The sequence below is a fragment of the Corylus avellana genome, chromosome 2 (genome assembly GCF_965113065.1).
Source record: "Corylus avellana chromosome 2, dhCorAvel1.hap1.2, whole genome shotgun sequence".
Classification (NCBI taxonomy): Eukaryota; Viridiplantae; Streptophyta; class Magnoliopsida; order Fagales; family Betulaceae; genus Corylus; species Corylus avellana.
Genome location: NC_142491.1, coordinates 37374419 through 37401975, shown reverse-complemented (window position 1 = coordinate 37401975; position 27557 = coordinate 37374419). Strand labels below are relative to the sequence as shown.

Here is a 27557-nt window from a genome sequence, read left to right as displayed (position 1 = left end):
TTTACTATCAAGTAATAAGATTGTCTATGTAAACTTTGGTATTTAGATTGTTCTTTAGTTAATTGTAAATTAATATGTATGTTTATTTTTTATTATATAATTGTAGTTACCTAAGATTATGAAGAAAAATAATTTTATTGAGACCCAGTTGAATTTTAAGGAAGCTCATAATTATTAAGGTGAATTTAACGAATCTGTCAATAGATCCTTACTTTAAATTTTTGTTTCTAACTATCATCCTAATGATACAAGCAAAATCTTAAGAATATATATACAAAAAGACGTTGCCAACCAACTAGTTAATCATAACTTTTCACAAAGACAATGTGAAAAATTATGTCGTCCTTTTAATACAACTTGGTTTAAAGAACATGCGGATTGATAAAAAATATGAAACAATTGAATAAATGGTGTGTGGTGCGGTGCTAGAGCCTGAAGAAATAAGAGATGGTTACCTCGAATGGTATTAAAAAGCCAATGGGCCTTTAATACAAATAAAAAGCCATATATTCAAACTGCTTTGGTGCAAATAAACTGCCAATGGAGCTAAGTCTCATATGGGCATGAGCCCTACTTGGGCCAGTAAGCCCATGATGGCCAGGTTCCATGACCATGAGCGTAGTGCTTCAAGACGGGCCTGGGCTAGCCGCTCTCCATCTTTAGTTGAAACATTCAGTTGCATATGCATGGACCTATGTTGAATTATTTTGTAGGATTGATATTTGATGAGAAGTTGAAATATAAATATGTTATTTTCAATCCGTAGATTCGTAGAATACATTGTCCAAGGAAAAAAAAAAACATCTAGAGAGTACATTTACTTTCAGCACTGCCTGCCATTACTGAACATCAATCGACATCTATCACGGTTGCAAAGGTTAAAAATGGGATTACTGAAAATAAAAGGTCCAGTAAACATATTTATTAGGAGACTAAGGAGGTGGAGGTCCAGGTGGGCCACCAGGAGGCCCGGGAGGACCACCAAATGGGCCACCAGGAGGACCAGGTGGGCCAACGAAAGGATCAAATGGGCCAACAGGAGGACCGGGTGGGGGTGGGGGTGGAGGTTGGGGAGGCAGATCAATATAAGAGCCAAGTGGGCCAACCGGTGGTTCAGGAGGCCAAGGGGGAGGTGGAGTACTAAGAGGGAACGGGGGACCAGGTGGAAGAGGTGACCCAGGATAAGGAGGGGGAGGAAAAGGAGGAGGAGGTGGTGGTGGTGGTGGGCCAGGAGGAGGCCCAGGTGGGCCTCCAAAGCAGTCTTGTATCAACCAGCAGCAGCAGAGGAAGTAGACGCTGCCGACCAAAGAAAGCACATTGTTAGGTTTTTATCAAAAGAACATGCCAATCTACCTCTACCTACTTGCTTTTTGCAAGACTAGCTAGACATGGATTCTCAGAAATAATATATATATTGCAAGACTAGCTAGACATGCATTCTGAGAAATATATATATATATATATATATATATATATATATATATATATATAAAGCTTGAAACTTCATTTTCGCATGTAAAATTGGCCTCTCAACTTCTTCTAATGGAAAAGGGTTTGTTTATTATTTGTCTTTTTTTTTTTTCTTTTTTCTTGAAGACAGGAATAGTAACAAAAAAAAGAAAAAAGTAGAGAGAATTTTCACATACCAAGAAGATATGGAGTTGCAGAGTCCACCGAAGAAGCCACCCAGATAGCCTTGCGGTCCGGGCCACGGAACGGGAGGCGGAGGACCTCCAGGACCAGGAGGTCCCCAGCCAGGCCGAGGCGGAGGCCCGCCAGGCCCAGCAGGAGGCGGTGGTCTCATTCAGGCCTTGAAGTTCAACAACTCTCCAGGCTCCAGCAGTGCTTCTGCCTTGTGTGAAAGCAAGAAATTAAGATAAAGGGTTCATGGCGGTGATGGCTTGAGTTTGCAGTTCTGTTGGGGCACTAGCAATATAAATATATAGAGACTATTTGAATGCATTTATCCTGTTGTAAAAGGTCCAAAGCTACCCAATTACCTGCCTTTCAAATTTTCAATCCCAGCATGCAACTGCTCGCTCCTCTTCAACCTACCTTTCATTCAAGACTATTAAGCAGTATTCTCGTGGGCCAGTCAAAATAGTAAAAAAATGGGTAAAAATTCATCTGCGTTGGCCTAGTCAACTTAGTCAAAAAGAGGGATACATATATTAATTAATAAACTCTCTTCTTTTGAGCATAGCGAAAGTGAATAAAGAAATAATATTTAAATAAAATACTAAAATTAAGTAATTATAATAGCGAGTATAATATAGGTGTTTTGAAGAAGTAAATAACTAAAATAAAAATAAAAAAATAAAAGATTTTTTAGCTAAAATTTACCAAGCCATATGTAAATGCATTTGCCATTTACTTCCATAGCGTATTAAGCATCTCTAGGAGAATAGGCAAATCTTTTATAATAGTTAGATTTGACTATTATTAGCATTTTTTCCTCTCTAGTAGAATAGTCATTTTGTAGTTTTTCTTCTCGTATAAATAGTAAATATACTGATTATCTTATTTACTATTCACATTATAAACTTTGTTTATTATTATTTTTCTCTCAATTTCTTTTTTTTACTATCTCTCTCCTCCTCTTTCTTTTACACTCTCTCCCACACAAAATAATATTTAAAGAAAATAAAAAGTAGAATAGATAATTTGTTGGAGCGTGTATGAAAAAATGAGTAGCTAAATTAAAATTTTGTACCTTTTCAATAGCTATTTTGCTTATTTCTGCTGAAGTTGCTAAGGAGGAAAAGGTTAGAAACAAAGAAATATAAGAGGGTGATCTCAGCTCTACAATTCCCACAAAAATCCAAAGACTAGCACATCTCCAATGTCATTTCAAATACTCTAGGTTCTATTCTTTCTGCTTTTTCTTGGGAAGCTAGGAAAGTTAATACAAGTGCAAACTTCTGTGCTCATTATGTGGCACGTTGAGCCGCAGCCAGATCTTTTTTTTAATAGCATTCCCTTTTTCTCTTTCTTTTGTCTATTTCTCTTAAGTGGGAAAGACCCTCCTTAACCTGTTTGTTTCTTGTAGTTTGGTTTCTTTCAATGTACTTATATAGGAAAAAATTCACTTTACTCCCTTGAAGTTTCAGGAGTTTTTCAATTTGAACCCAAAAGTTTAAAAAGTGGCAATGTACCCCCCCCAATGTTTCAAAAATTTTTAATTTAAACCTTCCGTTAATAATTTCCGTTAAATTGGACGGAAATCTCTAAAATTACATAATTACTCTCAGGTTTTTTTTAAAAAAAATTCCGTCTAATTTAACGGAAATTGTAACGAAAGGTTTAAATTGAAATTTTTTGAAACATTGGGAGGGTACATTGCCACTTTTTAAACTTTAGGGTTCAAATTGAAAACCCCCTGAAACTTCAGGTGGGGTAAAGTAAATTTTTCTCATATATATATATATATATATAAAAGAGGGTATTAAGGCAGTATTGCCTTTGGACTTTTCGTATCAAATGGAATAGTTAAGTGCTTTTCCACTTTCCAACTTTACTTTAGAGTCGTTTGACCCTTTTTTATTTTGTAAGCCAAGAGTGTGATTTTAAACAAAATTGTAAAAATTGTATTATTTAATAGTGTATTTTTTAAAATGTAGAAAAATGTCTTTTCGAATTATAGGCAAAGGGATGGGTTTTTTTTAAAACTGCTAATTTAAATACTAAATCACGATTTTATCAAATACTTAACTATTACTTTAAATTTGTGTTTTTAAATCACACATTTTGAAATTGTTTTTTTTTTTAATTTTTTTTTTTTTTGGGTTTGAATTACGCATTTTTTAACCACAAATCCAAATGGACCTTTAGTATATTTACAGTGTAATGTATGAGGAAATACTTGTTGAACGAATATACGTGAGTTTTTTAAATAAGTAATATTACTCTTTACAATCATTTATCACATCTAATTTAGATTAGTTGACATGACGTATTTTAAGTGACTTTTCATATAAATTACCTAAATAATTAAAAGTATTAACCACTTAAAGCACGTTATATCAATCAGTCTAAAATAAATGTAATAAAAGGGTGTAAAAAGTTTACTTTTCAAGTTTTTTAATGTGCATATTTCAGCTTCATAGCATAAGGTAGAGTGGTGGTTGTCACTTGTCACCAAATAATGGGGCACACAGCTTTAGGACCCTTGTCTGAGGACTCTTAACAGTAACAGGTCCAGATGCGCCGGCTGGAATTCTTACGTATTATGCGCGCACCCATATGATCATCTAATTCAATGGTCTTTATTGGGGATGTGATGGGATTGCATACTGCTATTATTATTATTATTATTATTATTATTATTATTTTCTTTCAAATCATGTGATTTTTTTCAAACATTTAATAAAATTTCACTTCTAAAAAGAAATAAAACACTTGAAATAAGGATTTAAATATGAACAGCCTGAATTAACCTCTCCAGATACGAATAGCTTCTTAAATTTAAGAAGTTACAAATTTATAAATAAAAGAAAAATCAAACACAAGATCAGGGTTCCCAAAGCAAATTTATTAAGAAATTCACATAACTAATAGAGTACTTCAACTCAAAAGGGGAAATAGTATATATAAAAAAAGAAAAAAGAAAAAATATACAATATTGAGAAGCCTCTCACAATTCAAAAATAGAACAAGAAATGTGAAAACTGGATTACAAGATATATCTTACCTCTCCTTTCAATTTAATTGGCTTTCCCGGATCGAATATAAGACAGCTTCATGAATATTCTCACAAATGCATAAAAATTATATTACATGCCTGTGTCTTTTTGATCCCAGTAGAACTCTTTTATCTTTTTGAGTCTTTCTTTGATGATTTTGAATGTGGATGACCATCACCAGCTGAATGTTTCTTTCTCCTTGGAGCACCACCGGCAGCAGAGTCCACCAATGGGCCAGACCAAGTTTGGATAGGTGCTTTTGAATATGTGAAGTGAGTAGAACTGAATGGAACATCAGGAGGATCAAAAACTGGATCAATATGGTGTGAAGAACCCAAAGGATACCCAAGTGTTCCATCTTGGTGTGGAGGAGGAAACTTCTCGCTCTTGCTTTTTGCATTTGCATGTGTTATTAGTCGCCTCCTCTGTCATAGGAAGTAACATAAAACTATAGTTAGCATGAATATTCAATTGAAAGTAACTCCACTGGCTTTAGTTGTGAAGTTATACAATAAGAACCTGCAAGAGGACTAAAATCTGCAGGAATGAAACAACTACATTAGTGCAGGGAGGAAGCATTAATAACATGGGTTGTGTTTGTGCGCGTGAGAGAGTGTGCAGGGCTCAAACCAGCAAAGACGAATACAAACAATGTTTTGTTAATGACTTTGTTTTCTATTCTCAAGTGAAATACATTAACAAATAACCTAAAACACGAAACACTATTCAACACACAAAAACAGTTTTCACCTTTACGGTACATCAGAATATTCTTTCAAACCAAAAACAAATACCACCCCCCAACACACATTAACAAACATACTCCAAGGGTGTGTTCTACTCTACCTAGAACTTAGCATCCACTGCTGGCTAGTCTGATTAGATAAAAATGCTTGGCACAGATACTAGAATGTTAGATCATCCAATTTTGACCCCAGCAAATCGATATGCCCTGCTGTCCATTATTTGTAGGTCATATACTACTCGATTGCGACATAGGTCCATACATGCCAAACTTAAGTTGGACATTTACAGATTATCCACTTTATTTACTAATAATATGTGAGACATTTGAAGGGGAAAAATGTTGCATTTTCTTCTCATGAAACCAATATAAAACAGATACCTTATTTCTTTGAAATTCTATCACGGACTGACGCTGAAAAAAGGTGTCATTGTTTTTCTGACTTTTTATTTACATAATGCTTCCTATATCTCAAATTGACAATTTCAAGACAACTCCAAACTTGTACCATAAGCACAACTAACTTGCTCACTCATGTGCACACGCACATATTCCCTTGCACATCTAGAAACACAAACATATACACCTCCGGTTTAAAATTTGGGAGTGATATATTCTTGCATCCACTACTTGTAGTGGAGCATGACAACAAAGATTATATTTACAAGACACATTGACAGACACCAGTTTTCTTCTCCACCCTCTTTCCTTTGGAGGCTTCCCATTCCACAGCATTCTGTAACTTCCTCACAAAGACTAAAACGCAATGAGTGTAGGCTAGTTCCTCTCTACAAGCCAGGCCAGTTAAATCAGACATTGAGCAAGCTCATACTACCAGTTCTCCAAGGTTCCAAGTGTTCTTTATATCATTTCTCACCAAGTCCACACGCATTCTCTTCCATTATTACTTCAACAACACAGTTGAGCCCACACCAGCTTGCTCCACATTGGTGTGTAAGTCAGTTTTTGTCGCTTGTCACTCCTATTATGTTAAAGAAGTGACTATACCATATGCTTCCCCTAAGGGTGGTGGTAACCATATACTAACAACAGGCTCTTTTGTTTTCCAGGGTATTGTGTGTGCAAGTGTTTTAAATTGTTTTTCCTACAAAGAAGCACAGGAATTATAGATAGTGCCAACTATGGAGGTCCATGAATTGTTTTTCCTAAAAAGAAGCACAGGAATTATAGATAGTGCCAACTATGGAGGTCCATGGGCCCCTCTTTTCCTGGACTCATACGTCTACATAATCAGCCAATAAAGGTGTAACTTTGAAAATGTTCCTTCTCAAGTTTTCAAGGTAACATTTTCTTCCCCAAAAAACCTAATCCATGAAATGCCATGGAATCTAATAAGAAACTTGTTCTGTCCATCGAAACAACTGAAGCCTCAGCAATTGTGTTAACTTAAATACACAAATAAAAAAAAAAGCTAGAAGGATTTTTTGCTGAAAGAAACAAATTATCTGACATACATCAAGATTGGCTTGAAGCTCAGCATTCGCTTCTGGAGCAGGAAATGCCCTTACAGCAGCTCGATCGCGTTGCCGAGATCTCTTCACACCATCTGCATTAGCTTTGCCAGCAGCTCTCAATCTACAGCCATAAAGCTCATTTAAGGTTAGAGTTGGAAAGAGTACATATGCTAGATATTTAGACAATCATACGACATCTTGTATTTGCTAAAGAAGAGGATGAAGATGACGAAAATGAATTTTCAAATGATCTAGAAACTAATTAACAAATACAAGAAGAAATGCCTAATGACTGGGCTGGTAAAAGCATGAAAAGAAAACCATTCATCAGATGAGGAAATTTCAACTTGTTCCATATATATATGACAAAGCAATGGTGCTGTGGACATATTATAGAGGCACCAAAATTGAGTTATATATGAAAATTGTCAAAACATTTTGCAATACTTTTCCTTTATTAAATTTCTTATGCAAATTACTTTACGATTTTTCAGATTGTTGGACGACACTTCACAAAGAACCCAAATAACGTTATAAAAGTTCAAAAATCATGTGCTTTGAGAAATCAACTAATGCCAAACTTGATTAGACGAACAATCAGAAACTAAAATTAATTGCAGTATTCCACCTTCTAGCTTCTTCATCCCGTAGCTTAGCATCCATCTCCTTGCTGGGAGGATATTTGGGAAGGCTAGAAGGCTCACATGCATAAGGTTTGGTTGTGAAGAACTGCCAAAAAAACCCATCACATATACAATAATTAGTAGAGGTGAAGTAAAAGAGTTCCAAACAAATTATTTTGCATATCATATTTAATAATTATAAACTAATGGAAACACAGATATTCAACTCAGATTCAGAGCAAATAACCAACAAAGAAGTAGAAAATATCCTGTTCTAGTGATAAAACCAATACTGACTGGGACTGACAAATAAACAAGTTTCCTGTGAAAAGCTCCACCTCAGGTCATTAATAAGTTCCCTTCAGCTATTTCTCAGCTTAACATAACAGGCTAAAACACAGCCTTTGGACTTGTTTCTCAACAAGTCAAGTTTAAGGATTGCCAAGATTGGCCTGAATGGAAAACTCAGAGAATGTATTGTATAATGATATTTGATCTTTTTTAAATACTCAAAGGGTATACTTAAAGAAAAGCTCTCCATACAAATAAAAAACTTCGATGAAAGTAAGCTTTGAGTGGATACACACTAGGACCATGAATTAGAGGATCCATGTTCATTTGTCAAGGTAAGAATATTGATTGCTATTTTATAAAGGCATAAACCATGGCTTCAGCTAACGAATAAGCCCAGGCATGTAAAGAGCTCAAGCTCAACAAAACCTACGTGACCAAGCATGAGCACTACAAAGTTTAGCGCTCAATACAAACTTGAACCAATCGATTTAAAACAGAACTGAGCGGCTAAAGATGTGTCTTGATTAGGCTTGGCTCTTCTCATCTGAATCCTTCCATTGATCCATATCCTCATTTAATAATTGTTTCAATTTGGGAGAAAAAATTGAAAATGGGCAAACAATCTTTTAGACAATGGTCAAAATAACCATATTTGCATTTAAAGGGGGGGAAAAAGAAACCCATAAATCCAGTAGTATCAGCAAAAGATAGGTCCAAAAGTCAAAGACTTAATACATTTGGATGGCTAAAATCTATGGCATACAGTACTAAGAGAATCTTATGTCAGGAAAATCAGAATGCATTCAAGTAGCCAAAATAGTTTAGACCCTTAATTTTGTCTATCAATACCAAAGTTTAGCAGTTCTCATTCGAAATATTTTGTAAGACATGGTAGTTTTAGACTTTCTCAGTAGAGAACATAGCAAGTGTTAGAGATTTTAGTTGTAGCAACAAATTTTTTTTTTTTTTTTTTTTGATAAGTATTAGTTGTAGCAACAAATTAACAGTTGAAAGAAACCTGGAACACAAGAAGGCTAACCCTAAAAGGGATGACTAAAAAGGATGAAGACAATTGTATGCTTCACCTATAGATGCACGTTTTTTAATAACCACATCTAAATAATGGACATAACAACAGTCACAATAAAAAAAGGTAACAAGATTCATTCATGGATTCTCATTGATATATGACCAAATGCAATTTGCAATACTAATTCTAGAATGCAATATCTTTCTTATCAATACATCAATCTGACATTATACATCACCTTAAAATTTATTCAGACATTTGAGTAGCTTGAAATATATCTTAAGCAAACCAGCCATGCAAAAGCCACTATTGAAAAGATAGAATAGCTAATAAGAGGCAATCTGAAGATTAAAAATAGTAGTTGAATATAAAATCTCACTTCACTCCTCAATGCAGCAGTGGCAGTCTGACGTTCAGCTGGGTCAATTGCAAGCAGGGTCTCGATTAGTGGCAAAGACGATGGTGGAAAATCTTTGAATGTCTCTGCTATGCATCGCTTATATGATTGCTGGGGCTTAAATATTGTTGCATGTGGCAACTTTGACTTTTTCCAATACTCTTCAGATGGAGAACCACAGAGCTTAAATATCTTGTGAAGCTGCTCCACCTAAGTAACATAAAAGATAAACGTCAGTAACAACAGTAGCAACAAAAGCAATTGTTGGGTGCAAAACAAACTTCAAGTGACTTTAAGAACTACAGACCTCCACAACATTAATCATCCCAAAGGAAGCAATAAACGAATTTAAGGAATTCATTCAAACATATGGTAGTTACCTCTGTGCGACCAGGCATGATAGGCTTCCCTGCCAACAACTCAGCTAAAATGCAACCAGCACTCCAGAGGTCCACACCTACACCATAATCAGTGGCCCCAAGAAGAAGTTCTGGAGGTCGGTACCATAAAGTAACCACCCTACTAGTCATAGGCTGCTTGTGATTAGGATCAAAGAAGGAAGCCAATCCAAAATCAGCTATCTTCAGAACTCCTTCGTTGTCAATTAAAAGATTAGACCCCTTTATATCACGATGCAGCACATTCCGTTTGTGACAGTGTTCAAGCCCAGATAACAGCTGGTGCATATAACATTTGACCTGCCATATTCATAATATATATGAAATAGGAAACAACATGGCCTCCTTACGATAACTGGCCAACGGATTAAAATTTACCCAGGCATAGATATCTTGGACTATCTAACAAAAGCCGGCAAAGCAAGACTGGCAATACCTGAGCTTCTGTGAACTTGATTCCCGGGCTCGCAGCAAGACCGGCCAAATCATGCTCCATATATTCAAACACAAGGTACAGACTACACGTCATCCTCGAAGTCACCAGGCCTTCCAATTTTACAACATTTGGATTATTTAAACGGCGCAGGATGAGAATCTCTCTGGCCATGAACTTTACACTCTCAGGCTCCAAATTGTCAAATCGAACCTTCTTCAATGCAACAATCTTCCCCGTCAAAGTATCCCTCGCTTTGTACACATTACTGTACGTACCTTGCCCAATCTAATCATGACAGATACAAACACAGATTTAATGAAAATAAAGAGATTACTAAACTAACCATATCTCCTTTAAAAAATTAGGTTTATTTGATTTTTCCAAAAAGTCAAGTTAACCATATTCCGAAATTGTGGACCATTTCTTATTTATAGAAACCTAAACAATTCCTTTCCATCTCTTTCCCTACATTTTCTTAACAATCATCAAAATAAGGAAACTCACGCACGTATTCAAACTGAAATTATAGTAACTTGTTAGAATATTGATTAAAAATTATGAAATTCTCTCTTCGAACCTTGACTCTACACTGTACCTCACATTAAGTAACAACAGATCGCTTACCTTATCAAGCTTCTCGAAGGTGTCGGCCCGCCGCGGCGTCCACCCATTGATGGCTTCTCCAGCGACGGCAGAGAGCCAGGAGGGCCAGCCGGCGGCGACCTGCTCGCCGTGCAGGTGCTTCGGCGGATTGCTAAGGCGCGGATTCGGCCTCGGCCTCCCCGACCGCCTCCGCGACTTCACACTCCTCTCCTCCTCCTCATTCTCCTTCCGATTCCCACCGTTTGGAGCCTCAGCAACCTCAGACTCGGCTCTCTCCGCTCTCTCAGTCCTAACCTCCTCGTTCCTCTCCTCCTCCACCGAGCTCGGCCTCGCCGATACCTCTCTCCCGAACACACACCCCATCTCGCTCTCTCATCGACTCATTTTCTCACCGCATTTCCCTCACTTTCTCTCCATCCAAACACAATCCCGAAACCCTAATGCGTGTAAAAAAAAAGGTTGAGAGAGAGAAAGAGAGAGAGAGAGAGAGAGAGAGAGATTTGAGTGATTCCAGAATGCGCATACGCTAATTGAAGAGAGTGAAGCTTTTGCGAGACAAAAGTGTGGGAGAGCAATGATTTGAAGTCAAAAAAAACACCCAGCTATAATACTCTCAACAAAGGAAAAGCTAGAGAGTACAGTAAAATAACACTAGCTTTTTGTGTTTGTGAGTCTTGAGAGTGTTTTTCTTTTTTTTTATGAGGATTTTAGGGAAAATTCAAGTCCTCCGTTGGACTTTTCAGTCGGGATTCAAAGATCTCTGTACCAAAAGAATGTATAAGAAAGAGCAAAGAATATCGGATCCCTCTCTCTTCTTTCTGGTCTTTGTATTTTTGACCACCTGACAGAGCGAGCGAGCGAGCTATACACACTACACACAGCAAGTGAGCCAGGTAAGTCAAATTGTCCTTCTCAATATGGGGGTGATTCGGTAGGGGGAAACTTCGATGCTGTACGTGAAGCGAACCAATAAGTTGTCGCCACGTCAAGGAAAGGCCTGAGAGTTGTTGTGTCTGCGTTTGATAGAGTTTTGTTTTGATGTGGCGAACTGTAATTGGCGGTAGTCGGTGGGAAGGTGCCGTGGGTTCCACACCCTCCTGAGAAACGTCGCACCAATACGGCAATACGGTTCACTATTTGCTCGTGAGCTGAAAACAAGGGAAAAAAAATCTGGTTGATAATAGTTTTTAAGGGCTCGTTGGTTTTAGGACCATGGTTGAGATTTGGACTGACTTTATTATTTTATTAAAAATTTCGCTTGAGATTTGGGCTTTTTTTTTTAAAAAAAAAGAGGGTATGTATGTATGTATGTATGTATGTATGTATTATGTCTTAATGGGGAAGGAATGTAGCTAAAAATCCTTTTCAAATCATGGTATGTGAAACATAAACAAAAAGCTATGTATGTATGTATGTATTATGTCTTAATGAGGAAGGAATGTAGCTAAAAATCCTTTTCAAATCATGGTATGTGAAACATAAACAAAAAGCTAGTTCTATGAATTGCACCAAAAGAAAAAGGGAGAGTTTTGTGGGAAAGCAATTAAAAGACAAGCAAGAGGATATGGCGCAATCAAAAGTTTCCTCCATCGAGCAGCAAATGTGTACTGCTGACGTTGGAATTCAAAGGATTGGCTTGCATTTGACTTGTAATTGAGATAGAGATAAGTTACCTAATATGGCAACTATTATAAAAATAGAGATCTTCAGTAATTTTGTTACTTTTTGTGTTGTCAATTGGTACATAATTTAACTTTGCATGATTTTTATGTATTAACTCAATTGTTTTTCAGCTTCGGTCTAAACTTCAGATAGCAACTCAGATATCTAGCTTGTAGATGGATGGACGACCCAAAAAAATATTTGAGCATGTGAACCTCGTCTGAATTTTCTCGTAATTGCTGCTCAAGTTATTAGTGATTTAGATTAAAAAAAAATTGGTCAAGATCCCCAATATAAACTGATAAACCCATCTGAAAAAGATTGAGATATTTAAAATAAGGGACAAAGACTAAGAAACAAGGTTGTTAAGGTGGGTGAGCTTATGCTGACCATGGGAGGATAGATCACACTTCACGATGATGTTGTTATTCCATAATAAAGTAGGTTGGATGAAAACGAAATGAAAGGGACAATTAGGAGGAGCTTGATTAGATGTCTTTATGGCAGCAAAATCAGTGATTAGTGATTTATAAAGAAGAATTTTACTTCAAGCTGTATAAACAGCTTGGAGAAGCCTTAATTCTGTGGAAGAATCTGCATGAGCTTTGTGGTGATGATGCCATGCTTAGAGCATTAATGCTTATTTGAATGCTTTGACAGATGAATTCCTTGACAGGTTTTTATAGTTGAGCAGTTGAGCTGCTCTTTTTTTTGTTGAGAAAAGGTATCCGGATATTGGTTTCATGTTTTTCACTTTTTTTATTCTTTTAACTGATAATAAAAACAAAAAAATAAATGAGGGTAGTCCTTTTAGATTTAAATATAGGGGAAAGTACTTTTTGCCGCATGAACTACAATGCCTTGGTCTTTTCTTTCCATGAACTACCAACTGTGACACCTAACTCCCATAAACTACCATTTTGTGTCAAAAACCCCATTCCGTCAATCAAAGGCCCATTTCGTCAGTCAAAGGCTACTCAGAAGGCCTATCCGTCACTTTGCCCTCATAAACTACAACTCATTGTCACTTTGATCGTCTGAATTAACGTCTTTGACTGACAGAATAGAGATTTGGGCACAAAATGGTAGTTCATGGGGTTGAGTGTCACAGTTGATAGTTCATAAAGGCAAAGTGAAAATGCGTTGTAGTTTATAGGGGCAAAATGTACTTTCCGATTTAAGAAAGAAACTAAATCTGTTTATGTGTTTTATTTATTTTTATTTTATTTTTTAGGGGATGGAAGGTGGATGGAGTTGGATCAAAATCATGATATTAAATGTAAAATAAAGGGAAAAAAGAAAAGTAAAGTCACAATCAAATTAGGAAGAGTATGCTTAAGCAACTTCACCGAATCACCATACTTGGTTGATTACGTTTACAACGATATAATTATTTAAGTACGATGTTTAATTTAGTCTTGGGACACAGATTATTAGGTGAAGAAAAAGGTTTTTTGTTGCAGTGCATTTGTTAAAAGCGAGATTTAAGAACATTTTGGCTTGTCTTAGAACAACATTGTAAACACCTTATCAAGGCCTCCACAAAAATGGTGGCTTTAACAAGGCCATTGGCAACCGCTCTTCTAAACATCGCTTCGTTATTTAAAGAGTCCGTCCGGATAGCACTTAGCACCCGTACAACATCACATATTACTTTAGTGGTTTTGTCAATAACTGTAATGCTCTGGCTTTTAAATAACAAAGCCGTGAGCGACAATATTTAATTTTACATTTAATACTACTACATCAAAGTTGTTGTATAAACTCTAATTAAATAAATATAAACATTGTGTTATTACATCTTAAATTCACGCTAAAGCAATAATTAAACATGTGTCACATGCAGCGAATAAGCAAATATAACCAAATTGTTTATACAAATACAAGGCAAGCAAATAAGTAGCGAAAGATAGACTAAACATAATAATCTATCATAACAAATTGCCTCATCCATAGATATTAGAATTGGCATATAGATCATGGTGGTCCTGACCTTCATCCTCTGTACTTGCATCTTGCATATACATATATGTGATTGTGGAAATTACTACAATTACATAGGCAGATAGGTGAGTCAACGGTCTTAACAACTATAAGGATTACTGATTTCGTCTAGAGCCTTTATTAAGAAAATATCATCCTCATATAATTATAATATTAATCTTTGAATGCAGAGTCTTATTTATCTTCATTTCACTCCTCTTATTTAGAGTTATAACTCGGTTAACGGTTTTTTTTTTTTTAGCCATAACTACCACCATATAAAGTTTATTGGGTTTTTTTACCAATAGCCATAACTCCCCAGCTTGTTTATCATTAATACTAGCACATAACCTGCGTACTATGCGCTGAATTCTTTATTATAATTTGATTTCAAAATTTAAACACATTTCATCTTACTTTACATTATAAGTTAAAATAGGTGTATGAAAAAATCTATCATGTATCTTTTAATGAAAATACATATACTAAAGGTTATACACCAATATATTATTGAACATGTATTTTTTATTTTTATTTTTTTTTAAGTATACCAAACATGTACTTAATGAAAAGTATAAAAGAAAAAAAAAATAGCAAGAAGGACACGTGGAATATTTAACTTAACAATCTCTAAAATTTCTCTCTCTTTTTTCTTCTAGACAACATGTAGTATGTTTTTAAATTCTAAATATTGTCTTTATATAGTTTTGGAAAATAATAAATTCTAAGAAAATAATATCGTATATTAAATTTTTGAACTTAAAAAAATCACATATAAGGAAAATTATTGAAATATAATTAAATGCTCTTAATTAAGCTAATTTAATGACCGGTTCACTCTTAAAAAATTGTTAAAAAATTATGCCTTAAAAAACTGGTTTACCCTTTAAAAAAAAAAAAAAAAAAAAGAGTTCACGTCACATGTCGCAATTCTAGACTACTTCTAAAGAGTGATTCGGCTTTTATATATATATATGATTTGTTGGACTAGGTAGCCACGCACCCCGTTACTCTCAAGCTCTTTTATTAACATTCTTTAGTATTATCAATGTACAAAGTATGCAATATCATATTCCATTCTTAAAGGAGTTTATCTCTTACCATAAAGACACATTAACCATATAAGAATCATTATTTAAAAAATTGCTTATATTCACTTCTTTCATACCTCTTGTCTTAGTATTGTCCTCAATAAGTAAATATACTTACTGAACATATTTATAAAATAGTATCAATCTTATTAAGTAGTTATACTTACCTCAAACTCATTATAAAACACTTGCCATAATTTAAAGGAGCATAGCATGCCTCAATAAGTAGTTATACTTAAAGTTTTCAAAGATAGTAGAAAATGAGATTTCCACACAAGGGTTAACTGCAATTTAATTGAATACACGTGGTGGTTGTTAAAGTAATGATTAAGTGATTAAATTTATCTCTTCCTATGAGCAAAACTTTTGAAAAAACTGGTGATTTAATATGGTATTAGAGCCAAAGGTTCTGGGATCGAACATTGTCTCCATCAATTCACCCCAATTTAAATTAAATACTTTACGTACTGGGCTTCATCTATTAAAATATAATTTGAGCCCACACGTAAGGGAGGGTGTTAAAGTAATGATTAAGTTATTAAATTTATCGATTCCTATGAGCTTAAGTTGTTGAAATAACTGGTAATTTAACATGGTATCAAAGCCACAGGTTATGAGATCGAACCTTGATTCTATCAAATCACCCCCATTTAAATTAAATATTTTACGTGTTGGACCTCACTTTTAACACATGAGGGGGAGTGTTAAAGTAATGATTCAGTGATTAAATTTATTTATTCCTATAAGCTTAAGTTTTTGGGAAAACAGGTGATTTAACAATGGTGTATTAGCCGAATAAATCTAGAAGTCACTATTGTGTCCCTCTTGTGTTACTCTAAGAATGAGATTGTTTGTTTGTTTTTTTTCTTTTTCTTTTTCTTTTTTTTGTGCGAATAAGACTTCATCTTCATTTCATCAAAATAAATCTAAAGTATAAAACAGAAAGAGCAATTTGCTCTAAAGTTACAATATCAAAAATAGTACTAGGGATCTCCTCCATCCATATTTTATTAATCTGTTTACGTGTCGCCAATTTTGCCAACCCGTGTGCAGCTCCATTTGCTTCTCTCTTTACATGAATCACTTCCCTCCATCTGAAGCATCCCAAGAAAATTTTTATGTCCTTTATGATATGTCCATATCAGCACAACGTAGAGTAACGTTTATTAATGGCTTTTACGACCACCTCAGCATCACCTTCAAAAATCACCTCTTGTATCCCTATATCCTTGCAGAATTCTATCACTCTTAGTGCTCCCATGGCTTCTGCAGTTGCAGCCTCGGTGTAGATCTCTATTGTTTGACTTAGAACTGCACATACGAGACCCTTGAAATCTCTTATGATAATCCCGATCCTTATTCGCTGTTTTTCTTTGCACTGAGCTATATCCCAATTTTCTTTAAACAAATTTTGTGGAGGAGATGTCCAGTGTACTTGTGCCATTTCACCCGTAGGCCTGCTCTCATTTTCCCTCGTTAAAGCAACATTCCAGTATTGCTGCACCGAAAGAGCTACTTCTTTAGCAACATAATTAGGATGATGGAAAGGGCCTCCGTGAAGAAAAAAATATCTGTCTGTTCCATATATTTCTGGTAGTGGTAGCAAATAAATCCATATCCTCTCTGCTGCAGTGTTGAAACAAGTAATCTATAATGTCAATGAAGTTCATAGCCTCACACAGCATCATGTGCCAACAAACATGACCATAAGATGTGTGCTACTGTCTCCCTCTCACTACAACAGAGCATACACGTTTCTTCTTTCACTACTCCACGTTTTGCAAGGTTACTCTTGGTGGGAAGAATATCACTTCCTGCCCTCCTAAGAAAACCTTTGTTGCATTGGTAACTTGTAGCTTCCATATATTCTTCCATATGCCTGTGAGTTTCGAGGTTTTAGATCCCTCACCTTGCATGGATCCAATCCTCTCCTTCTCAAGATAATACGCACTTCGCACCATGAACTCCCTAAAGTTTGTTGTTTGCCAAAACAGTTTGTCTAGGCTGCTGTATCTACTCCATGGAAGGCTACGAATGATCTCCACTTCATCTTCCCAAAAGCCCTTTGAACGAGGGGGGTGTTCCATCCACCCAATTGTGTATCCATAAGAGCAATACGGTTTCATCCGCCGCCAAAATTCTGCTAGGCATTTGAATCTGAAAGGACGTACTCTTAAAAATCCAATTATCCTTCCAAATTTGCACCAATTAGCCATCCCCTATCCTCCAACACAATCCAGTTTGGAGCAGGTTTTTTGCCGATAAAATACTTAGCCAAGCTAAAGAGGGTCTACTTCCTATTTTTGCATCAAGAAAATCTCCATTTAGATAGTATTTTGCCTTTAGGATCTTTGCTGTTAAGCTCTCCGGGTTTTGCACTAGTCGCTAGCCTTGTTTTGCTAACAAAGCCTTGTTAAAACAACAAAGATCCCTAAACCCCATACCACCTTGAGATTTAGGTCGGCCCATCTTCTCCCAACTCATCAAATGGATTTTCTTCTCATAATAAAATGGTTTTTAAAATCACTATTTGATCGAAATTTAATAATAATAAATCATAAGGTCAATGGTGATTTTAAAAGTCACATTATTCCTTGAGTGACATAAAAGGGACATGCTAGTGACTTCTAGCATTACTCGTATTAGCCTAATATCATCAAAAAGCTTAAAATCTAGACTTTTATCATTTTTTGCCTTTTAAAAATATATCTAAAACGAACAAATGGTCTTTTTGGGATTGCGTTTGAGAGGCCTAAAAGTGCTTTTAACACTCAAAATGTCTGTTTGAAGAAAAAAGTACTCGTTTGGTAAAAAAAAATTAAAAGCGCTTTTAAGGGTCCAAAAAGCATACAAAATAGTCAAAACGCACTTTTAGCAAAAGCTTAAAAATGAAGTTTTTGCCAAAAAGCTTTTTTTTGACTTAAAAGTTATATTTTTCAAACGCAATTCCAATGAGACTCTAAACCCTAGCTTTCTCTAGAGAGCACGCTGCATTCTGGGTCCGGATGAGAAATTTACCTCTAGCTTGTATGGGTCGAGAGATAGGTCAAATGATCGGGGCCTCGGTAGGGGTGGTGGAAGCCATTGATACGGATGGAGAGGGGCTAGGGTGGGGCGAATCCCTACGTGTTAAGATTATTCACGACCTAACTAAACCACTCCCGAGAGGACAAGAGATAAAACTCCAAGGAGCTGTCAGGTGGATAATATTTCAATATGAGCGTCTCCCAAAAAGATTTTGTTTCAACTGTGGGGTCATCATCCACGGTAAGGCAGGCTGCACCCGTCGAAGTTCATTCTGCCATCAAGAGCAGGAATATGGCCCATGGTTGAGGGCTGCATCTCCAACCAGACTGCCTGAAAGGAATCAAGGGAGAAATTCGGCAAGAGGATCGAGTAACCAGGGGAATGCAGGACGGGGCGACTATGAGACTCACTAGGATAGAGACTACCAGAAAAACAACGAGCAGTATAGAGCAGATTCCGACGGGGATGAGGGCGGCGGTACTGTCACTGACTTTCCCAAGGAGAATGCCAACCATAGATTCCAAAACAATAAGGGCGGAGGTGGAGGCATAAATCATGGTGTTCTTGATGGAAAGAAACGCGAAGGGGAACGGTTACAGAGGAATAGGTACTCACAAGGAAAGGAGCGTGAACCTGACTATAATGTTTCACTGGGGGAGGATTTGCGGGCAGTGTATCCGGAATCACGGGCTACTAAAAAAGGAAAATGGGATGAGGAGGCACGTAATCTCTCTTTGCATGATTCTCCAGGACACGTGGGTAGCAAGACCGTCAATGGATCGGTGGAAAAATTTTCCATAGGCCCAAATGGAATTATGAGTAGCCCCATGAATTTGCAAACCTTTAGAGGCCCGACTTTCTCTGAGGTTGAAAAAGCCATGCAGACGAAACGTGGGGGAAAAAATAAGGAAAATAGGGATAACGTGACAGCTATGGTCTCCTGGAAACGTAAAGTTTGTGGTGTTATAGACACAGAGGAATCTAATAGTACTAACCAAGGCCCAAAGCACAAAATAGATGTTAATGGCGATTTCAAACCAAGTGGAGATACGCAGAGTGAAAAAATAACAACTTGTTTGGTGGATACACAAAATAGATCGGGGATAGCGGTGGCTGTGGAACAGCCCCGCCAACCGCAATTAAGATAATTAGTTCGAACTGTCGAGGGCTTAGGAACCCTCGAACAGTTCAGGAACTTTGCCGGTTGTTGAAGCAAAAGAGGCCCACTATGGTCTTTCTTATGGAGACCAAGTTACATTTCAACAAAATGGAGGTAATTCGTTGTAAACTTAATTTTGAAAATATGTTTGTCGTTGACTGTTTGGGAAAGAATGGTGGTATGGCTCTATTTTTGGGGGATGAGGTATCGGTTAATATAAAAAATTTTAGCCAACGACATATAGGTGGTTTGGTGACAATACCAGATGAGTTGAGGGAGTGGCAATTCACGGGCTTTTACGAACACCCGGAACCCTCAAAAAGATTTGAAGCATGGGAACTAATTAAGTATCTTGCTCGTCATTCTACAACACCGTGGATATGTATAGGAGATTTCAATGAAGTGGTGGCCTCGTCGGAAAAATGGGGCGAAAAAAATAAGGCGAGAAGTCAAATGTTAGCTTTTCGACAGGCTTTAGAGTATAGCAATCTTGCTGACTTGGGCTATGTGGGCCCTAAGTTCACTTGGAGTAATTGTCAGGAGGGACATGATTTTTCAAATGAGCGATTGGATAAGGGTGGGGGTGTCAAAAGTTACTAGGAAACCGGAACCGGAACCAGAAAACAGGGAAACCGGGGTCTCGGTTTGAAAAATCAAAAAATCGGGTACCCCGGTTTCGGTACCGGTACCGGTTTTTGATACCCGGTTTTTACTGGGAATACCGAAACCGGGTTTCCATTATATATATATATTTTACACTTAGTTTTAGGTTTAGGGTATTTTAAAAAATTAAATTTTTACTTATAAGGCCCAAATAGGCAAAAACATTGATTTTTTAGGATTTTTGGACTTTTTTAGGTTTATCTTTTAATTATTTGGAACTATCACAACAAAGCCCCTTTAATTTAGACAAAAAAACTAATATATTTTTTAAAAAATGGGCCAACTTATGAAAAAAAAAAAAATTGGCTTATTTTGGGCCCAATACCTAAAATAAGCCAAAAAACCAATTTAAAAAAAAAAAAAAAAAAAGGGTTACCGGACCAGGTAAAACCGGAACCAGCTAGTAACCAGGACCTCGGTTCCGGTTCCGGTTTCTCAAAATTGAGAACCGGGATACCCCGGTTCCGGTTCCGGTTTTGGCCAAAAACCAGGAAACCGGACCGGGTTGACACCCCTAGGTGTGGCAAACCCCGAATAGAGAATCTTGTATCCGGAAGCAGAAATTTGGGTGGATGTGACCACCTGTTCAGATCATTTCCTGCTGACCCTTGTATTAACAGGGGAGAAGACGAGGGGCCGTGCAGAAACAAGGTTCCGTTATGAGGCGAGTTGGGCCCTTGATGCGGGATATGACGAGGTGATAAAAGAAGCTTGGCGTAAACCTACAATCGGGATTTAGGGGAAGTATTGGAGAAAACTTAAGACGTTGTCAAGAGGGATTCTTACGCTGGCAGCAAGGCCTGCATGGGAATCTGCATGGCAACATTAAAAAACTCCAACAAAGGCTAAGTAGGTTACACGATGAAGAGGGCGGTGAAACTGGTCATCAGCTTAATTCTACAAATGCTAAACTGCAACTTCTAATGGACAAGCAAGATCTTATACGGAAGCAACGTGCAAAGACGGATGGGTTAAAATATGGGGATCACAACACGAAGTACTACCATGCTTGTGCGAATTCTCGACGTCAATCCAATCGGATTGTGCAAATAAAAGATGGTGACGGAAGGGGCTGGGAGTCTGAGGAAGAGGTAAAAAATGCTTTCATAAGTTATTTTGTTGGTTTGTTCACTTCGGATCATGCAGGGGATCTAGAGGCTTGCCTTCACCCGATTACTAGGAGGGTGTCCAATGCGATGAATGCAGAATTGCTCAAGCCGTTTATCGAAGAAGAGGTATATCGGCTTTACATCAAATGGCCCATTTGAAGGCACCGGGCCCTGATGGTTTCACTGCTGGATTTTTCCAAAAAAAATTGGGATACAATGGGAGAAGACATCAGCCAAGCAATTTTGGGTATCCTTAATTCGGGTATTATGCCTTCTTCCTTAAATTCCACTAATATTGCTCTAATTCCGAAGGTGAAATGTCCTACCAATGTTAGTGAATACAGACCCATTAGCTTATGTAATGTACTGTATAAATTGGTCTCAAAAGTGTTGGCTAATAGGCTCAAAAAAATCCTCCACTTGTTAATTTCCCCAATTCATAGCGCTTTTATCTATGGGAGGCTTATCACTGATAACGTGTTGGCAGCGTATGAAACTTTGTATACAATGCACTCACGTATGAAGGGGAAAAAAGGCTTTATGGCGGTGAAATTAGATATGAGCAAAGCGTATGACCGGGTGGAGTGGAGTTTTCTTGAATCTATTATGAGTTGTATGGGGTTCGCTACAAAATGGATTCGTCTTATAAGGATGTGTGTGACCACGGTCTCATATGCTGTCATTATTAATGGCAGCCCATATGGCCATATTATTTCAGAAAGGGGTTTAAGACAGGGTGATCCACTTTCCCCATATCTGTTTCTCATATATGCGGAAGCTCTTAGTGCCTTATTGTTTAAAGCAAATGGAGATGGGGTTTTGACGGGGGTCCCTACATCGAGAAGGGGTCCTCGGCTGAGTCACCTTTTCTTTGTAGATGACAATTTGCTCTTTTGCAGGGCCACTATAAATCAATGGCATTGTCTGACGAATGTGCTCAAAATCTATAAGGATGCTTCGGGCCAACAACTCAATAATGCTAAGACGTCCATTTATTTCAATAAAAATACTCCTCTGGTGGATAGAGAAGCGATTCTTACAACTTCTGGCATGCCAACTTTTCAACTTTTTGTTGCTTATTTGGGCCTGCCTGCTATGGTCGGGAAATCTCGTACGGCAGCTTTTAGGGGTATTATTGACAGAGTTTGGAAGCAACTATAAGACTGGAAGTTGAAATTTCTTTCCCAAGTGGGTAAAGAAATACTACTCAAGGTGGTCGTCCAAGCGATCCCCTCTTACTGTATAAGTGTCTTCTTGCTTCCTAAAGGTCTTTGTATGAGTGTCTTCTTACTCAAGGTGGTCGTCCAAGCGATCCCCTCTTACTGTATGAGTGTCTTCTTGCTTCCTAAAAGTCTTTGTAGGGAAATAAATTCACTTATAAAGAAATTTTGGTGGGGCAACCAAGCTAATGGGTCTCGGGTGCATTGGATGAATTGGGAGAATATGGGCCGGTCCAAATATTCAGGGGGGATGGGTTTTCATGATTTTCAAAGTTTTAACAAAGCTCTTTTGGCTAAGCAATGTTGGAGGCTTTGGCAGCAACCCAATAGTCTTATTGGGCAAATTATGAAGGCCAAGTATTTTCCGAATACTAATATCCTTGATGCAACATTGGGTAAGCATACTTCTTTTGCTTGGAGGAGCATCCTTAGCTCACGTGAATTACTTAGAGAGGGTTTGGTATGACGGGTTGGCAACGGGCAAAAAGTTCGGATTTGGAAAGATAGATGGGTCCCCTCCCCTCACTTGGGCCGAATCTTATCCCCTCCCATTGTGTTGGATGCAGATGCCACGGTAAGCACTTTAATTGATGATGATACGAGATTGTGGAAATCCCATCTTCTTGAAACTTTGTTCCATATTGAGGACGTTCAGATGATCAAGACTATCCCCCTGAGTTGTACCAACCAAGAAGATATACAAATATGGAGTGGTGCGAAGAATGGAATCTTCTTTGTGAGAAGCGCTTACCATTTACAACAAGAATTGTTGCTCTCTCAAGCAGCTGGGAGCTCTCATAGGAATGACAGGTCGGCAGTTTGGAAGGAACTGTGGGCATTGCAAGTGCCAAATGCTGAAAAAAAAAAATTATGTGGAGGGCTTGCCACGACATCCTCCCTACACGTGCCAACCTTTACAAACGGAACATTGTTGATGATCCCAAGTGTCCAATTTGTGGGCGAGAGGTGGAGACGGGGTTTCACATTCTATGGCAATGCCCATCTGCCATGGACGTTTGGAGCATGGGCAATAAAAAACTCCAGAAGAGGAATTTCATAGGCCCTTATTTCGTTCAGGTGGTTAAGGGTGTTTTAGCTCAATGTTCTCCTGATGAGGTGCAAATGTTTGTTGGGCTAGCCATGAGGATTTGGTTGAGGAGAAACGAAATAGTACATGGGGGTTTTCTAACCCATCTGTCCGTATTGCTGCAACTGACCACAAATGCTATTGCTAAGTTCAATAAGGCTACTGTAACGAACAGAACACCCACCGTCGCTTTAGCTGAGCAGCCAGCTCGCTAGATGGCACCATAGGTAGGATGGCTAAAAATCAATTGGGACGCCGGCATTAATCGCACACAGGGCTGCACCGGTTTTGGGCTAGTCCTCCATGACTGTATGGGGCGGCTGGTTGCCGCACAACGTGTATCCCGATAGGGTTTGCTTACTTCTTTGGGGGTGGAACTTACAGGGGCTCTTCTGGCAGTCCAAGTATGCAGATCTATGGGGTTGGAGAGGGTCCATTTTGAAGGGGATGCAAAGGTAGCTGTGGATGCTATAAATTCCTTGGATCGTGATATAAGCAACTTGGGTCATGTTGTGGACGACATACGTACTGAAGTGTAGGGGATTTCTTTCTGGAAATTTACTTTTATACGTAGAGATGGGAATCAAGCAGCTCATCTCCTTTCCTGGTTTGCAGCTTCACATGCTATAGATAGGACCTGGAGTGAAGAAACGCTTGATTGTCTTAAGGAAATTATTTGTTTGGAGCGAATTGCTCTGGCAGTATGAGTCTTGTTAATTATCACTGAAAACCTGTCCCGGCTTTGATTTTGCAGAAACTAATGGGGACAATGGGGTGGCGGGGGGGGGGGGGTGTAGCCTTTGTGTTAGTGCTACCTGTTGTCCGTTGAGGCCATTAGGGAGAAATTGGAGTTCGTTGGATGATTGATTATGTCAGTTTTGTACTCTTCTTCATGCCGATTGATTAATATAAGAGTATTGTTTTATCAAAACAAAAAAAAAAAAAAAACAGTATTTTAGTATAATTAATGCCTATTAACTTTTAAAATAAAACAGCTAGAGTAACAACATTATTATCAAATATTCAATTGAATTTGGGCATCATAATGACGTTATAGTGTTTAATTGGAAACTATTTAAACATGAAGCTTAACAAACATATAGAAGCTCTTTTTAAGTAGTTTAACTTTAAGATCAAGACTTAGAGCATGATTAGGATTGCGTTGGAAAATAGAGCTTTAAAAAAAAACTAATAATAAATAAAAGACTTATTAAAAAAAATCTTTATTTTTAAGCTTTTCCTAAAATGTATTTTGATTATTTTTAGAGTAAAAATGTCAAAGAAGTACTTTTGAGATTTTTTACAAAACATGACAGCTTTTTGTTTGGCACAGCTTTTTAGGTACTAAAAGTAATTTTTAACCTCCATAACGCAATTCTTAGAACTTGTTTGGAATTGCGTTAGAAAACTTAAAAAATATTTTTTATTACCTAAAGAGCAGTGCCAAACAAAATGCCCACCCATCTGATAAAAAAACTTTAAAAGTACTTATTTGATTATTTTACTCTATAAAAGGCCAAACTTAAAGTATGTTTGAGATTGCATTAAGAAATCTCTATTGGTATAAACTGCAAATGTTATCGAATTTTGGTATAGTCACATTTTATGGCAAGTATGATGATTGTGTAGATAAAGTAAAAAATATTAGGAAAAAAAAAAAATGTAACGATGCCCACATGGTTTAATGAATTTGAGGTCATATATGAATTTCATTTGCGATGATTAAGGGAGGTGGGATTCATGCTCAATGTCTATGTCCACCAATTTCTTGGAGGCTAGTGTAAAAAAAATACTACTTGGTTCTACTTGAGGAAACACATACGACCCATTGTGCTTTTTGTGAAACTATCTAGGTTGGTTTGACATCTCTTCACATTTAGCATTCACAACTTTATCCAAAATTTTAGCTAATAGATTGGTTTATCTATTGTAACTACATACTTTTTAAAAAATGTTGAGAGTTGATTTTATTTATTTTTTACTCTCGATCCATGTGGTACGATCTTAGAAGCCAGCTCAAACTTAATCATGATTTTGGGCCAAAGTTTCATTAAAAAAGAGTTCACAAAATCCTAACATTTTATTGGATTCATTGTTCATATCATATTTTATTAGGTTCATGGCTTACAATGGGATGCATATCAAAATTGATCTTCAATTCATGATTCAGCTTCTCTACACGATCCAACGGCTTTGTCATTAAACCATGACTACGCATTGTGTGAGTTGGCACAATGAATGGGCCATAGAAATTATGAAGATAGATCGAGCTGATATGCAGCAAGTTGAATGACTAAACTTCAACTTAGTTTCTTGTAACTTGACAAGTCACCATCTCATGTATTTTCAACCATTATACATTGAGAATCTAAACCGCTTACTCAACAACTTGCATATTTGTCTAAAACCATAGGTGAGAAACTTAAATAAGTTTTTTTTTTTTTTTTGGAACGCAAAGTTTGTTCTCCTTTATAAGGAGGAATAACTTAGGCCTTCAAGAAACAAGAGAACAGAACCCAAGCCTTGGAACAACATTAACAATGGAATAATACAAAATTATCATAAGCAAAAGAACATCTTGCTCCTTGTTATCTATAAGAACTTTATTGATTCCTCTTACTTTATTTGTTGTTGGACGAACACTTGCCAAGCAAGACATACAAAGAGAGAGAGAGATTCACATCTCATTCTTATTATCTCCATATATTTTTAATTTAAGGAAAAATCTAAAAAGCTTGGTGGAAAGCTCATCCCACCATAAAACAACACCTTAGTTTTCCTATACATAGCTCAACATTTGTCAAAGGCTCAACCATTGTCGGTTTGAGGTCATGCCACTCCTTCTTGTAATATCATACCATCGCATCCTCTCTCCCTTAATCACTATTTTCTTTCTTCATTTTATGTGATTATTTAAATTAATATTGCAACTATTCTCCTATTGTTGACATTATTGTTATTATTTGTACTAATTGTTATTGCTATGTATAAACTTATCATTGCTACTAATTGTTGTTGAATTTGTTATTGCTGAATTTGTAACTATTGTTACAATTGAAATAATTGTTATTGTAACTATTGTTACAACTGAACCACCGCAAAACCTTCACTGCTACTCTCAACCACCGGCATTTGTGCATCTTACAGTGCCTCTCCAATCTAGGGCTGACAATTCAAATTGGCAGGTCGGGTTCAGGTCAACCTGAACACAACTTATTTAATTAAATAAGTTAAACTCTTCAATCTTAACACAACCCTCAAGTGACCCAAACATGACTCGTTTGACCTATTTCAACATATATATATATATATATATATATATATATATAAAATTTCATAAACGGGTCAAGCCAATTGACCCATTTATGTCAAACCCTAAGTCTATAATTTTATATCAAGTTCGCGGGTCGTGTTAAAAATTGTGAATTATACATACTCTGTACCACCACTACCAAACTTGCAGCTCATCTTTGCTCATAGAAAGAGATTGAGAGAAGAAAGAAGAAGCATTGAGAGAGGAGGAGAAACTTGAAGGAGAAGATGGGTCGTTTGAGAGAGAGAGAGAAAAATGACAATTTTTATTTTTTATTGAGTTACTTTGCCAATCCAATTTTAGAGAGCTATTGTTAGCTCAAATCCATTTTAGATTGAGGGTGCCAAATCAAATGTGGGGCTTTCTCTACTCTTCTTGGAGCTTCTAGCTAAATTCTAGATAGCACTGAAGCAATGCAACTGTCCTAATCATATGACGACCAAGGCAGTGAAGAGTGTATTGTCGTTCAAACTATCTTCTTCTATACTCTTTCCAAAAAAACAAAGAAAATAAAATCGATCGATCGCCGTGATCATTCTATTAAATCCTTCTAGAGCCAC

The 27557-nt window shown here is 37.0% G+C and overlaps 2 protein-coding genes across 2 annotated transcripts; both read right to left on the bottom strand.

Moving 5' to 3' along the window:
• Positions 1–787: 787 nt before the first annotated feature.
• On the bottom strand, positions 788–1936 carry LOC148587716 (uncharacterized). The gene is made up of 2 exons (XM_088513887.1): positions 1647–1936; positions 788–1296 (listed from the first exon to the last, which is right to left on the bottom strand). The coding sequence occupies exons 1-2, from the start codon at positions 1802–1804 to the stop codon at positions 933–935; spliced, it is 522 nt and encodes a 173-aa protein (XP_088370013.1). The 5' UTR covers positions 1805–1936; the 3' UTR covers positions 788–932.
• Positions 1937–4512: 2576 nt separating this feature from the next.
• LOC132179149 (putative serine/threonine-protein kinase At1g54610) lies at positions 4513–11537 on the bottom strand. The gene is made up of 7 exons (XM_059591802.2): positions 10705–11537; positions 10081–10365; positions 9627–9944; positions 9229–9456; positions 7531–7631; positions 6903–7023; positions 4513–5107 (listed from the first exon to the last, which is right to left on the bottom strand). The coding sequence occupies exons 1-7, from the start codon at positions 11044–11046 to the stop codon at positions 4811–4813; spliced, it is 1692 nt and encodes a 563-aa protein (XP_059447785.2). The 5' UTR covers positions 11047–11537; the 3' UTR covers positions 4513–4810.
• Positions 11538–27557: the final 16020 nt, after the last annotated feature.